Consider the following 16592-nt stretch of genomic DNA (forward strand, 5'->3'; position numbering starts at 1 on the left):
ATGTTGCAGTACTACAACTCCCAGCATGCCCTTCAGCTGTCTGGGCATGCTGGGAGTTGTAGTTTTGCAACAACTGGAGACACACTGGTTGGGAAACATTGTCTGTTTCTAACTCAGTGTTTCCTAACCTGTGTGCCTCCAGCTGTTGCAAAACTATAACTCCCAGCATGCACTAACAGACCATGCATGCTGGGAGTTGTGGTTTTGCAACAGCTGATGCAAGCCCCCCGCCCCGCCACCCCCGTGAATGTACAGGGTACATTCACATGGGCGAGGCTTTTACAGTGGGTTTCTCGCATCTTGAGATGCAGCAAATTTTGCGCTGGGAAACTCGCTGTAATCCCCCGCCCATGTGACTGTACCCTAAAAACACTACACTACACTAACACAAAATAAAATAAAAAGTTAAAAACACTACATATACACATACCCCTACACAGCCCCCCTCCCCCAATAAGAACATCCGGTACACCACTGTTTCCAAAGCAGAGCCTCCAGCTGTTGAAAAACAACAACTCCCAGTATTGTCGGACAGCCGTTGACTGTCCAGGCATGCTGGGAGTTTTGCAACAGCTGGAGGCACCCTGTTTGGGAATCACTGGCGTAGAATACCCCTATGTCCACCCCTATGCAAATCCCTAATTTAGGCCTCAAATGCACATGGCGCTCTCACTTTGGAGCCCTGTTGTATTTCAAGGCAACAGTTTAGGGCCACATATGGGGTATCTCCGTACTCGGGAGAAATTGCGTTACAAGGTTTGGGGGGCTTTTTCTTCTTTAACCCTTCATGAAAAGGAAATGTTGGGGTCTACACCAGAATGTTAGTGTAAAATTTTTTTATTTTTTACACTAACATGCTGATGTTGCCCTATACTTTACATTTTCACAAGAGGTAAAAGGGAAAAAAGCCCCCCAAAATTTGTAACGCAATTTCTCCCGACTACAGAGATACCCCATATGTGAGCGTAAAGTGCTCTGGGGGCGCACAACAAGGCCCAGAAGGGAGAGCGCACCATGTACATTTGAGGTGATTTGCACAGGGGTGGCTGATTGTTACAGCGGTTTTGACAAACGCAAAAAAAAAAAAACCCCACATGTGACCCCATTTCGGAAACGACACCCCTCACGGAATGTAATGAGGGGTGCAGTGAGAATTTACACCCCACTGGTGTCTGACAGATCTTTGGAACAGTGGTCCATGAAAATGAAAACTTGTACAGCCCACTGTTCCAAAGATCTGTCAGACACCAGTGGGGGGCAAATGCTCACTGTACCCCTTGTTACGTTCCTCAAGGGGTTTAGTTTCCAAAATGGTATGCCATGCGTGTTTTTTTTTTTTTGTTGTTCTGGCACCTTAGGGGCTTCCTAAATGCGACATGCTCCCCGAGCAAAATTTGCTCTCAAAAAGCCAAATATGACTCCTTCTCTTCTGAGCATTGTAGTTCGCCCATAGTGCACTTCAGGTCAACTTATGGGGTACCTCCATACTCAGAAGAGATGGGGTTACAAATTTTGGGGAGTATTTTCTGCTATTAACCCTTGCAAAAAGGTGAAATTAGGGGGGAAACACACATTTTAGTGGAAATTTTTTATTTTTTTTTTACATATGCAAAAGTCATGAAACACCTGTGGGGTAATAAGGCTCACTTTATTCCTTATTACATTCCTCAAGGGGTCTAGTTTCCAAAATGGTATGCCATGTGGGTATTTTTTGCTGTTCTGGCACCATAGGGGCTTCCTAAATGCGACATGCCACCCGAGCAAAATTTGCTCTCAAAAAGCCAAATATGACTCCTTCTCTTCTGAGCATTGTAGTTCACCCATAGTGCACTTCAGGTCAACTTATGGGGTACCTCCATACTCAGAAGAGAAGGGGTTACAAATATTGGGGGGTATTTCCTGCTATTAACCCTTGGAAAAATGTGAAATTTGGGGGGAAACACACATTTTAGTGAAAAAAAAAATTTTTTTTTTACATATGCAAAAGTCGTGAAACACCTGTGGGGTATTAAGGCTCACTTTATTCCTTGTTACGTACCTCAAGGGGTCTAGTTTCCAAAATGGTATGCCATGTGAGGGTTTTTTGCTGTTCTGGCACCATAAGGGCTTCCTAAATGCAACATGCCCCCAAAAACCATTTCAGAAAAACGTACTCTCCAAAATCCCCTTATCGCTCTTTCCCTTCTGAGCCCTCTACTGCGCCCACCGAACACTTTACATAGACATATGAGGTATGTGCTTACTCGAGAGAAATTGGGCTACAAATATAATTATACATTTTCTCCTTTTACCCCTTGTAAAAATTTAAAAATTGGGTCTACAAGAACATGCGAGTGTAAAAAATGAAGATTGTGAATTTTCTCCTTCACTTTGCTTCTATTCCTGTGAAACACCTAAAGGGTTAAAATGATGACTGAATGTCATTTTGAATACTTTGGGGGGTGCAGTTTTTATAATGGGGTCTTTTGTGGGGTATTTCTAATAAGAAGACCCTTCAAATCCACTTCAAACCTGAACTGGTCCCTGAAAAATAGTGAGTTTGAAAATTTTGTGAAAAATTGGAAAATTGCTGCTGAACTTTGAAGCCCTCTGGTGTCTTCCAAAAGTAAAAACTTGTCACTTTTATGATGCAGACATAAAGTAGACATATTGTATATGTGAATAAAAAAATTTTTTATTTGTAATATACATTTTCCTTACAAGCAGAGAGCTTCAAAGTTAGAAAAATGCAAAATTTTCAAATTTTTCATCAAATTTTAGGATTTTTCACAAGGAAAGGATGCAAATTACCACAAAAATTTACCACCATGTTAAAGTAGAATATGTCACGAAAAAACAATCTCGGAATCAGAATGATAACTAAAAGCATTCCAGAGTTATTAATGTTTAAAGTGACAGTGGTCAGATGTGCAAAAAACGCTCTGGTCCTTAAGGCCAAAATGGGCTTGGTCCTGAAGGGGTTAAATGAACTTTCCGAGGTTATACTAGAATATTATTTTCCTTTGCAAATAGTAACTATAACATCTGTGCGGCAAATCTGGTTCTAGCCTGTTGCTTCACCTTGTTCTACATCTCTTATTCACTAACATATATTTTCATATATAATAGACATAATTTTTACTTACCTGATCGGTACGATATACTCCTGTGTATGCGCTAGTTGCAGAGACTCCGGAGTGAATCGCCTAACTGTTCCTGCGCATTACCAAGGTTAAACTTTCCATTTTTTGGCCAACACTGCCATCTACTGGAGGTTTTCAAATACAGCACTTGACACTTATTTTTACAAATGACTGCATACTTTTGATTTCCGCACATATTTAGCAACCAGTTTTTTTTTTTTTCAGTAATATATACTTTTAACCTTATTTATATAGGTTTTAATATAAATTGTTGTAGAAATCTTATTTAAATTTTAATGATTTTTGCACATGGCTCCTCCGGTATTCCGGAAGTGGTCATGGCTTTCCAATTAGTCAGCTTATAAAAGTATGTACTTTTTTAAATGCATACTATGCCTGATGAAGACCCCTGTCCGGGGTTGAAACGCGTTGCCTTTGATGTTTCAATAAATGCATATCTATCTGCCCATGGACTAGCGCAGTCATTGAGGGGAACACCTTTTCAATTTTCTACCTATGCCTTGTTACCGGTTAGACTGACGTCACTCCGGGAAGTTCCTCGTGGCAGCTGTCCGGCTATTCATTTATCCCAGACGCTACTGTAGGTGTTGTGCTCTAAGCGCAAAACCCAAGGGTAAGGACCCACTTTGCCTTTACTTTGTACCATCTATTTAGACGGTCCTAACTAGGTGCACACCTTCTGTTGCTTTTTATCTCCTTTTTACCAGCTTTTAAAACACTAACACAGTAGAATTCAATCAACAAACACTTTTGAACTAGATCTAGTAATACATTAGCTAGCTTAACATTAATCCATGGACATCAGACACACGCAATACAAGATACATATCACATATTTTATCAGTTGCAATGGGACAAGTTCCAGGAATCTGCTATTGCTGGGAAAATCCCTTGTACAACCAGTCCTAAATAAGCTCTAATTATGACCAGGCAACCAGCACCATATCCATCCTAGATCACTTATCTATTTATGACTCTGTCCTAACCATTCTGATGATGCTAAAACATCCCAATGATTAATTACGACAATGTACTCCGCAACGCAACTCCCCAATGAACAGTCCCAATTCCACTTATTCACTCAGTCACACCTCATACACACTCGGGTAGCAGATAGTTACTTAAATAACAGGTATAGGGTAAAATAACACTGGGTGAGAAGAATTACCTGCCTCGTATGGGTCACAAGAAAGTCGTCATAGAGCAGAAAGATAAGACAAAGGGGAGACAGGGGTAGATTTGGCTAGGTACAAGAATGTCCTACCATACGCCTGGAGTTGATCAAGTTCCGTATGCCATCCTCCTTTGTTTAAATCTTTCGACTCCGTATCCAGCGACTTGCCGATGATCCCATAAACCCAGCGCCCCCGTTGGAAGCGAATTCTGATATAGATTTAATCAGATAGCCTGGTAAGTATCCTGCTCCCTTCCAAATACAAAAATAAGGCCTTTGAATCTCTGTGCTAGCACCGGAGTAAATAACACAGACACACACCGTCAGTGGTAGAATACTTCTGATCTTTATTGAGCAGGCCCCTGATTCATATAACCTCTGTAATTAGCATAAGTTCCCACCCCCTGCTAGGAGGTAAGGCATGCCACTCCTGAGACTTTTCGCGGGCTGTCTTTGTTCAAAGTTTTTCAGATGATGGTAGGGGCCAAAGATGATGTTGTGAGCAGAGAGGGGAAGGGGCCTCCTAAATGAATCATTTTTTTACATGGAAGGAAATCATAGAAACATCTATTACAATTGTATGAAATACTTTCATCTTTACATAGTTGAATGTACTGACAACAAAATCACACATAAATTATCAATAGAAATCAAAATTTATCAACGCATGGAGATTTGGATATGGAGTCAAACTCAAAATCAAAGTGGAAAACCACACTACAGGCTGATCCAACTATGATGTAATGACCTTAAAACAAGTCAAAATGAGGCTCAGTAGTGTGTGTGGCCTCCACGTGCCCGTATGACCTCCCTACAATGCCTGGGCATTCTCCTGATGAGGTGACGGATGGTCTACTGAGGGATGTCCTCCCAGACCCGGAGTAAAGCATCTGCCAACTCCTGGACAGTCTGTGGTGCAACGTGACGTTGGTGGCTGGAGCGAGACATCATGTCCCAGATGTGCTCAATCAGGTCTGTGGAAAAGGCGGGCCAGTCCATAGCATCAATGCCGTCCTCTTGCAGGAACTGCTAACACACTCCAGCCACATGAGGTCTAGCATTGTCTTGCATTAGGAGGAACCCAGGGCCAACCGCACCAGCATATAGTCTCACAAGGGGTCTGAGGATCTCATCTCGGTACCTAATGGCAGTCAGGCTACCTCTGGCAAGCACATGGAGGGCTGTGCAGCCCCTCAAAGAAATGCCACCCCAAACCATTACTGACCCACTGCCAAACTGGTCATGCTGGAGGATGTTGCAGGCAGCAGAACGTTCTCCACGGCATCTCCAGACTCTGTCACATGTGCACAGTGTGAACCTGCTTTCATCTGTGAAGAGCACAGGGCGCCAGTGGGGAATTTGCCAATCTTGGTGTTCTCTGGCAAATGCCAAACCTCCTGCACGGTGTTGGGCTGTAAGCACAACCCCCACCTGTGGACGTTGGGCCCTCATACCATCCTCATGCAGTCTGTTTCTGACCGTTTGAGTGGACACATGCACATTTGTGGCCTGCTGGAGGTCATTTTGCAGGGCTCTGGCAGTGCACCGCCTTGCACAAAGGCAGGGGTAGTGGTCCTGCTGTTGGGTTGTTACCCTACTTCACGTTTCCTGGTAGAGCCTCCATGCTCTGGACACAACACTGATTGACATAGCAAACCTTTCCACAGCTCCCACTGATGTGCCATCCTGGATGAGCTGCACTACCTGAGCCACTTGTGAGGGTTGTAGACTCCGTCTCATGCTACCACTAGAGTGAAAGCACAGCCAGCATTCAAAAGTGACCAAAACATCAGCCAGGAAGCATTGGAACTGAGAAGTGGTCTGTGGTCACCACCTGAAGAACCACTTCTTTTATTGGGGAGTGTCTTGCTAATTGCATATAATTTCCACCTATTGTCTGTTCCATGTGCACAACTGAATGCGAAATTGATTGTCAATCAGTCTTGCTTCCTGAGTGGACAGTGTGATTTGGAGTTACATTGTGATGTCTTCCCTTTATTTTTTTGAGCAGTGTATTTTATCCACAAAACCATGTGAGGGCTTGATTTTGGCGTGACCAATTGTACTTTGTAATGACACTCATTTTACCATAAAATGTACGGCAAACCCAAATATTATTTGTGTGAGAAAATTAAAAACACATTTAAAATGTTTTCTTTATTCTATTGTACTGCTTTAAAAAAAATCTATTGTACTGCTTTAAAAAAAAAAGTATTTTTTTTATGTATACCAATTCATAAAAAAAAAAAATGAAATAAACGATCAGTGTTGTACCCCTGATTGTCTCCCAAAAATGTTTTTTGCACCCCAAGGCCCAAGGCAACTTTGACGCCAGCAAAATATCCTAAACTAAAAGGAGGCCCCAAAATCCACACAGCATGCCTTCATGTCTGAGGCCTGTGTGAGAAACACAGCGGACAAAGGCCACATGTGAGCACATCAGAATTCGGGGAATAAATCTTAAGTTATATTTCTTTGTCAACACCTATTGTGTTACAGAAAAAAAAATGGATTACAATGAAAAATCTGCAAAAAATAAATTCCGCCTCCATTTTGCTTTCATTTCCATGAAATGCCTAAAGGGTTAATAAACTTCCTTCATTTCATTCTGATTAAGGGGTGCAGTTTTTAAAAGGAGGTGATTTAAAGGGGTAACATATAGGCCCCTCAATTCCACTTCAGAACTAAACTGGTCCCTGAAAAATCCGATTGATTTAATTTGATGTGAAATTTTCTCGAAAATCTGGAAAATTGCTGCTAAACTTATAAACACTAACATTCTAAAAAAAAAAAAAAAAAGTATATAAAAATATTATAGATGTGAATTAATCATTAATTTGGTGGGGCATGACTATATCGTACGAGCATAAAATTTAAAATCTAGAAAGTGTAAATTTTTCATTAATTTTTTTTTAGAGGAGGGCCTCCCGATGAAGATGGACGGCCTGGACCGGCTCCTCCTCCCCACCGTAATGCGTACAGTTCCTGCAGCATAGATGAGCGAAGTTGGACGGCCTCCCTCCCTCCCCACCAGTATGCCTGAAGCGATTTTTTTTTCCCACTCGAATCCAAGGGGGTTTTTTTCAGCACAAAAACTCGTGCTGAAAAACTCTGCTTATAATCAAATATATATATATATATATATATATATATATATATATATATATATATATATATATATATGGTAAGTGGGAGCAAATTAGGCAGCGTTTGCCGATAAGTCACTTTTGGCTTGGTGGGTAGTCAAGGTAACCTATGACGCTAGTTGTGCATGTGTCTGTTTGGGGAGGCGGTCAACGGCACTCCTAGAGTGGAAGATAGTGTGGGAAATGACTGAAGATGGATGATGGAGGTGTGAGTGGATGATAGGGAGCAGGAAAAAGTGGCAAATAGAAAAAAAAAAGTCTGAGAAGATGGGATAGATGCATTACTGATAGTGTATAGAAGGGGGTATGAGTATATAAGGTATTATTGATATAAGCGCAAGGAGTGTGTCAGAAGGGGGAGATGGGATGGAAAGAGGCGTTGTATTTGGAATATAGGATGTGGGAAAATAATGTATAAGATATGATTGGAAGATATGAGAGGGGGCTGGATGGATATCTGGATGAGAAATTAAGATGGGATAAAGCAGATGGATGGGGGAATAAGGTTAAGGATATAAGTGCGAGGAGTGTGTCGGGGGAGGGATATGGAATGGAAGGACGCATAATATATGTATTTTAGGATGTGAGAAAATAATAGTGTTGTAAGAAAGGATAGGGAGATGTGAATAGGGGCTGGATGGATATCTGGATAAGAGAATTGGATGAGATAAAATGGATGGATGGAGAAATGAAGGAGGGGTGGGGATGGAAATGTGAGATAGTGTGGTCAAATTGTGAGGATAATGGGTATCTGGTTAGGCTGATGTGGAGGGTACTCTGAGGGAAGAGGGAAAGGGGTGGGTGTTCCCCTAGGGGATGGGAAGGTGTAACAGAGGGATAAAAAGTACATGGCTATACTGAAAGAAAAAGACAATGGGTAATCAACTACTAGGACTGCTTAGGAGTTCTATAGACTCATTTAACCCATCTGGGTGAAGGAAACGCAATTTAACCCCTTAAGGATGAGCACCATAAATGTGCGGTGCTGCTAAGTACTTAGCGCATAGAGCAGCTTTCCTGGATCACCGCGTCTCCGGTCATGGTGATCGGAACGGGATGACTGCTGATATCCATCAGCAGCCATCCCTGCATATCACCCAGGGGGGTCCAGAGACACCCCCACATGTCGGCGATCGCGGCAAATCATCAGTCAATTCAGACCGGCGATTTGCGCTATTCCGGGCCAAATCGGGTTTCTGGTGACCCGGAAAAAAGGGTGAATGGGGCTGTCCGAGACAGCCCCATTCACCCATATCCAGCAGGAGTGAGGAGGCACGGAACGACCGAAAAATCACGGACCTGCTGGGCGGGATACAGCAGGAGGTGAGACCTGTTCACTTCCGGCTTAGCAACAACTCCCAGCATGCACAGCCAAAGGGCATGCTGGGAGTTGTAGTTTTGCAACAGCTGTAGTTCTAACTACAACTCCCAGCATGCCCTTTGGTAGTCTGTGCAGGCTGGGGGTTGTAGTTTTGCAACAGCTGGAGGCACATTTTTTCTATGAAAAAGTATGCATTAAGCTGTTGCATAACTACAACTCCCAGCATGCACAGACTACCAAAGGGCATGCTGGGAGTTTTAGCAGTGTTCCTCCAGCTGTTGCAAAACTATAACTCAGCATGCCCTTAGACTGTCAATGCATGCTGATTATTGCAGTTTTGCAACAGCTGGAGACACATTGGTTGTGAAACAGAGTTTGTTACCTAACTCAGTGTTTCACATCCAGTGTGCCTCCAGCTGTTGCAAAAATACAACTCCCAGCATGCACTGAGAGACTGTACATGCTGTGAGTTGTAGTTTTGCAACAGCTGGATGCACAATGGTTGCGAAACACTGAGATAAGTAACAAACGCTCAGTGTTTCGCAACCAATGTGCCTCCAGCTGTTGCATAACTACAACTCCCAGCATGTATGGTTTGTTAGTGCACGCTGGGAGTTGTAGTTTTGCAACAACTGGAGGTTGCCCCCCCATGTGAATGTACAGGGTACATTCACTAGGGTGGATTTACAGCAAGTTTTCTGCTGCAAGTTTGAGATGCGGCAAATTTTCCGCCGCGGCTCAAACTCCCAGCTCAAACTCACTGTAAACCCAACCGTGTGAATGTACCCTAAAAACACTACACTACACTTACACAAAATAAAAAGTAAAACACTACATTTACACATACCCCTACACAGTCCCCCCCCCCCCTCCCCGCAATAAAAAAATAAAAATAAAAAATAAACGTCTTGTACGGCACTGATCCAAAACTGAGCATCGTGCTGTTGAAAAACAACAACTCCCAGTATTGCCGGACAGCCACTGACTGTCCAGGCATGCTGGTAGTTTTGCAACAGCTGGAGACACCGTTTGGGAAACACTGCCGTGGGGTATTTTTGTGGCGGATTCAAATCCCCAATTTTGGCCTCAAATGCGCATGATGCTCTCTCACTTCGGAGCCCTATCGTATTTCAAGGAAACAGTTTAGGGCCACATATGGGGTATCTCCGTACTCGGGAGAAATTGTGTTACAAATTTTGGGGGGCTTTTTCTCCTTTTACCCCTTATGAAAAGGTAAAGTTGGGGTCTACACCAGCATGTTAGTGTAAAAAAAAATTATTTTTACACTAACATGCTGGTGTTGCCCCACACTTTTCACAAGCTGTAAAAGGAGAAAAAAAAAGAACCCCAAAATTGGTAACGCAATTTCTCCTGAATACAGAAATACCCCATATGTGGGCGTAAAGTGATCTGCGGACGCACAACAAGGCTCAGGAGTGAGAGCGCACTATGAACATTTGAGGTCTAAATTGGTGATTTGCACAGGGGTGGCTAATTTTACAGCAGTTCTGACAAACGCAAAACAATAAATACCCAGATGTGATCACATTTTGGAAACTACACTCCTCACGGAATGTAACAAGGGGTATAGTGAGCCTTAACACCCCACAGGTGTTTGACAAATTTTCGTTAAAGTTGGATGTGAAAATGAAAAGACATTTTTTTTTCTCACTAAAATGCTGGTGTTACCCTACATTTTTCATTTTCACAAGGGAGAATAGGAAAAAAGCCCCCCAAAATTTGTACCCCCCTATGTGGATGTAAAGTGCTCTGCGGGTGCACTACAATGCTCAGAAGAGGAGCGCCATTGGAATTTTGGAGAGAGAATGTGTCCGAAATTGAAGGCCATGTGTGTTTACAAAGCCCCCATAGTGCCAGAACAGTGGACCCCCCACATGTGACCCCATTTTGGAAACTACACCCCTCATGTAATGTAATTAGGGGTACAGTGAGCACTTATGCCCCACAGGTGTCTGACAGATTTTTGGAACTGTGACCCGTGAAAATGAAAAATTACATTTTTCATTTGCACAGCCCACTGTTCCAAAGATCTGTCAAACGCCAGTGGGGTATAAATGTTCACTGCACCCCTTATTAAATGTGAAGGGTACACTTATTAAATGTGAGGGGTACAGTTTCCAAAATGGGGTCACATGTGGGGGGGTCCACTGTTCTGGCACCAGGGGGGGGCTTTGTAAACGCATATGGCCCCCAACTTCTATTCCAACCAAATTCTCTGACCACACGCTCAATGGCGTTCCTTCTCTTCTGAGCATTGTAGAGCACTTTACATCCACATATGGGGTATTTCCATACATTTTGGGAGGCTTTTTCTCCAATTACCCCTTGTGAAAAATGAAAAATTTGGGGTAACATCAGCATTTTAGTGAAAAAAAATAAAATTATTCATTTTCCTGTCCATCTTTGACAAATTTCCGCTAAACACCTGTGGGGTGTTAAGGCTCATTGTACCCCTTGTTACATTCCTTGAGGGGTGTAGTTTCCAAAATAGTATGCCATGTGTTTTTTTTTTTTTTGCTGTTCTGGCACCATAGGGGCTTCCTAAATGCGACATGCCCCCAAAAACCATTTCAGCAAAATTTGCTTTCCAAAAGCCAAATGTGACTCCTTCTCTTCTGAGCATTGTAGTGCGCCCACAGTGCACTTGATGTCCACACATGGGGTATTTCCATACTCAGAAGAGATGGGATTACAAATTTTGGGTGGCATTTTATCCTACTAACCCCTTGCAAAAATTTTAAATTTGGGGGAAAAACAGCATTTTTGTGAAAAAATGTTTTTTTTCATTTACACATCCGACTAACGAAAAGTCGTCAAACACCTGTGGAGTGTTAAGGCTCACTGGACCCCTTGTTACGTTCCTTGAGAGGTGTAGTTTCCAAAATAGTTGGAGTTTTTGTTGCTGTTCTGGCACCATATGGGCTTCCTAAATGTGACATGTCACCCAAAAACCATTTCAGAAAAACTTGCTCTCCAAAATCCCATTGTCACTCCTTCCCTACTGAGCCTTGTAGTGCACCCACAGAGCACTTGACATCCACCTAAGAGGTATTTCCTTACTCCAGAGAAATTGGGTTACAAATTTTGAGGGGCTTTTTCTCCTTTTACCCCTTGTAAAATTTCAAAAACTGGGTCTACAAGAACATGTGAGTGTAAAAAATGAAGATTTAGAATTTTCTCCTTCATTTTGCTGCCATTCCTATGAAACAACTAAAGGGTTAACACACTTACTGAATGTCATTTTGGATACTTTGGGGGTGCCGTTTTTATAATGGGGTTATTTATGGGGTATTTCTAATATGAAGACCCCTCAAATCCACTTCAAAACTGAACTGGTCCCTGAATAATTCCGATTTTGAAAATTATGTGAACAATTGGAAAATAACTGCTGAACTTTGAAGCCCTCTGATGTCTTCCAAAAGTAAAAACATGTCAACTGTATGATGCAACCATAAAGTAGACATATTGTATTTGTGAATCAATATATAATTTATTTGGAATGTCCATTTTCTTTACAAGCAGAGAGTTTCAAAGTTAGAAAAATGCAACATTTTCAAAATTTTCCACAATGTCACGATACTGGCTCCGATTCAGGCACTCCCATCCAAAAATGATTTAGAGAGCGCTGTAAATCATAATGAGATGTCACATCAAAAAGCTGTCAGAGAGATTAGAGCTGACATTGAGCAACTGTCCTCCCGTATTAAAGCTACAGAATTAGAGACAGTAGTGCTAAAAGAAAAGGTGGTCTCCCTGGAGGAAAAAAATACAAAAAGTCTACAACAGGTTCAACAGTTATCATTGCAATTAGATGACTGGGAAAATAGAGGAAGACGGAATAATATCAGGTTAAAGAGTGTTCCAGAAAGACATAAATTTGGACGACTTGCCCAGACGGGTTTCTGAAATTTTTAATATAGTAACTGGTAGACCCCTTGAAGCTACATTTTTAATAGACAGGGTGCACAGAGTTTCCCGTTTTGGGCAGAGGGATTTGCAGAGACCCGGTGGTGTAATATGTTGTCTGCACTGCTTTGTGGATAAAGAGGCAATAATGCAATCGGCAAGACCAAAGGAATATGAAGGGACATTTGTACGGTTATTTTCAGATCTCTCTATACGTACACTACAGATGAGACTGTCCTTACATCCATTATTGGAGAAAATTAAAGGGGCTGGCGCAACATACCGATGGGGTCATCCATTTCATCTGGCTGGACTTGGATCCTCCACGGAGACTGCAGAGAGACGCTGAAGGGGTTAAAGCGAAAAATTAAAGGGCGGCACTTGCTCTGGTTGGGGACCGAGTTGCTTAGAACGAGAGGTATTTTTTGATTGGTGGGATAGGTATCTCTGAGGAGTGGGGATGGGGAGGGTGTTCTATTTTATTTATTTTAATTTTTTTTGGTTTTTCACCCGCGGGTTTATTTTTACTGGAAGGTTGTGTGGTAGGAGGGAGAACAATGGAGGATAGAAAGCGAGGCAAGATGCGGAGATAAGATAGGATGTGTTTTTGTTGGTAAATACTAGGTGTATAAATAACTTGCATTGAAATGTTTTTGGCTTGTTCGCCTCTATACTTTCTATTATGTCCTTTTGTAAGGTTTAGACTGGAGTTACCAGTTAAACTGATATAAAGAAGGAGTGCTGGAGCGTGGGAATCTGGCCCGCACATGACTTTTTTACACCCCTAAATAATATATTTTTCTTTTTATTCTCTCGCCACCCTGGAAAGGGAAACCTAATTTTATTTTATTTATTTATTTACTTTTTAGGATTTTTTTTTCTTCTCTTTTTAGTATTAATTGGGTGCGGCGAGGAAAAGGCTACTGCCAGTTGTTTTTTTTTTTTTCCCTTTCTTAATTTTTCGGTGTTCCCTCTCTGGTCCTTGTCCCTCTCCTTTTTCTTGGTTTGGCTGGGTCCTGGGAGAGTTAACATTGGAGAGTAGGGAAGACGGGGAGGGGAAAATCAGAGGAATTAGTGGTGGGTTCCCTTAACGTTAGATGGCTACAGGACCCGGGTAAACGTTCGATGTTGCTTAAACTGTTGGGATCAGAGGGATTGAATGTTGCATTTCTTCAAGAAACGCATTATTCATCCTTACATAAATTTGTGTTTACTAACAGGAAGTTCCCAATAGCATACCATAGCTATACAGATAATCCTAAATCAAAAGGGACGAGTAACTTAATTGCCCAAAATACACTGTGGGTTTATTTGGATTCCTGTAAAGATAATGGAAGATATATTTTTGTCAAGGGGACTATTGCATCATATATCTTCCAAATAAGGCCCAGTTTTGAGTCAGGTGCTAGACAAATTGGAGGATTTCTCTGAGGGGATTTTGATTGTGGGAGGGGACTTTAATTTTGTACTGGAGCCAAATTTGGATACATCACGAGGGATGACATATATGAGTTCAACGGCTTTGAAATATTGTAAGACGTTATTGCATGAACTGCGGTTTGTGGACCCCTGGCGCATTTCACATCCAAAAGATAAAGATCATACATGTTATTCAACGGTACATGATTCATTTTCTAGGATTGATTTTTTTTTATTAAAACAGAAAGATTTGGAATGGTTCCAGGGGGCCTCAATTGAAAGTTTTTTTTTTTCAGATCATGCAATAATTAATTTAAAGATGAGGATCCCTGAAATGGGTCCTAAACAATGGGATTGGAAATTAAATCCCCTTTTGCTACAAGATGAGGTAACAATGAGGGATCTGAAGGAGCAGGTGAAGGCGTATTTTCGTAAGAATGACCTAGAAGAGATTTCTCCTGGAATAATTTGGGCGGCTCATAAATGCGTAGCGAGAGGGATACTCATTAAGCATGGTTCACGGCTGAAAAAGGAAAAAAATTCAGAAAATGGCAGAAATTTTGGATGAATTGAGAGTTTTAGAATTAACGCATAAGAGTAAAATAGATCAGCAGTTGAAAGTAAAGGTAGAAAAGAAAAGGGATGAGTTGAGACTTATACTCTTAGAGCAGGCGAAAAAAGATATAATGAATTGTAAGAGTCATACGTATGAATACAGCAATAAAATAAGTTAAGCATTAGCAGCAGCTGCAAAGGCACAAAGGACCAGCTCATATATTGTAAAGATACAAAAAAAAAAAAAAAAAAGATCTCAGGAGCTGGTTTATAGATCTTTGGAGATTGCGGAGACATTTAGAGATTTTTATAGAGAGCTCTATAATATAGATAAATCTAATCCGATGGTTGGGGGGTCCGAGTTTAGAACTAAAATTAAAAACTATATTGCTGCCTCTGGTCTTCCGAAACTAGGGATAGAAAATTTTGAAAAAGATGTATCATTGGAAGAACTGAATCAAGCAATAAGTGAAACCCCCGAGGGGAAATCACCAGGCCCGGATGGTCTCTCTTTGGTGTACTACAAAAATTTTAAAGAGATTTTGTGTCCCTACTTTCTTAAATGCTTTTATTCTATGGCTAATGGAGGCTTGGTCCCAAAGGATATAACAAGGGCTCACATAACTGTGATCTTAAAAGAAGGGAAGGATGCCTCTCAATGTACTAGCTATAGACTGATCTCTCTACTGATTGTCGATCTTAAACTTTTTTCTAAAATTATAGCCAAGAGATTATCGAGTCTCCTGGGAGAGATTGTGAAATATGATCAAGTTGGGTTCATGGCAAATAGAGTGGCTAGGGACAATACTATAGGAACATTGAATCTTGTCCAGTTTGCCCGGTCAAAGAAGATCCCGTTGATGCTGCTTTCGACTGATGCTGAGAAAGCATTCGACCGGGTGAACTGGACTTATATGGAAGAGACATTGAGGTATCTGGGTCTGAAAAATAAATTTATGAGCTGGATCTTAGGTTTATATCAATCTTCATCCGCCAGAGTAAGAACTAATGGGATCTTATCAGAAGAGTTTGAAATCCAAAATGGGACAAGACAGGGTTGTCCCTTGTCCCCCTTAATATTCACTCTAATTTTGGAATCTTTCCTATGTAGGGTCCGAGGGGATAGAGACATTGAGGGGTTAGAGGTTCAGAGAAGAGTTCATAAAGTGGCAGCGTACGCGGATGACTTTACATTTTATATTGTTAAGCCACAGGTAACTCTCCCCAACCTGATGAAGGAATTTGAAATTTACCCTAGGCGTTCCAATTTTAAAATTAATTGGGATAAGTCTGAAGCTCTCAATGTCTCTCTCACCGGCGGGATGGTAATGCATTTGCAAGGTGTCTAAGTTTAGGTGGGCGCAACAGGCTCTTAAAGTGTTAGGAATATGGATTCCTGCTGATCTGCAACTGTTGTACAAATTAAACTATGTACCCTTATTAAATAAAATTCAAAATAAATGTTTAAAGTGGGCAACACATTTTTATTCCTGGTTCGGGAGGTGTGCCTTATTTAAAATGATTATCTTGCCACGTATTTTGTATATTTTTCAATGAGTACCGGTGAAATTACCCAGGTCCTTTTTCAAGTCATTGGGTATTATTCAGAGTAACTGTTTGGAGGGGGAAAAAGTCGAGGTTAAAGAAAGAGACACTATGCCGGCGCAAGGAGAGAGGGGGTCTCCCAGAGCTAAGAGGGTACTATATAGCAGTTCATCTCGCCCGGGTGATTGATTGGTGCTGTCATAAGAAACTCAAACTCTGGGTAGAGATAGAGCAAGCTATAAACACTCATTCCATTGAACTGCCTCCCTTGGGTTCATACCCCAGAGGTAAAAATACTGAAGGAACACCCGATAATTGGTGCTACAATGGCGGTATGTGAGGATCCCTCGGTGAGGAAGACG

General features: G+C 41.6%; 1 protein-coding gene across 1 annotated transcript in view; it reads right to left on the minus strand.

Annotated features, from left to right (window-relative positions):
- Nucleotides 1-4724: 4724 nt before the first annotated feature.
- ILRUN (inflammation and lipid regulator with UBA-like and NBR1-like domains) overlaps nucleotides 4725-16592 on the minus strand; it is a 168496-nt gene continuing 156628 nt past the window's right edge. The window contains exon 5 of the mRNA XM_056557654.1: nucleotides 4725-4840. Within this exon, the coding sequence (XP_056413629.1) occupies nucleotides 4775-4840 (66 nt within the window). The 3' untranslated portion in view covers nucleotides 4725-4774. The remainder of the gene's footprint in view (nucleotides 4841-16592) is intronic.

Source organism: Hyla sarda, chromosome 2, assembly GCF_029499605.1.
Source record: "Hyla sarda isolate aHylSar1 chromosome 2, aHylSar1.hap1, whole genome shotgun sequence".
In the NCBI taxonomy this organism is placed as follows: domain Eukaryota; kingdom Metazoa; phylum Chordata; class Amphibia; order Anura; family Hylidae; genus Hyla; species Hyla sarda.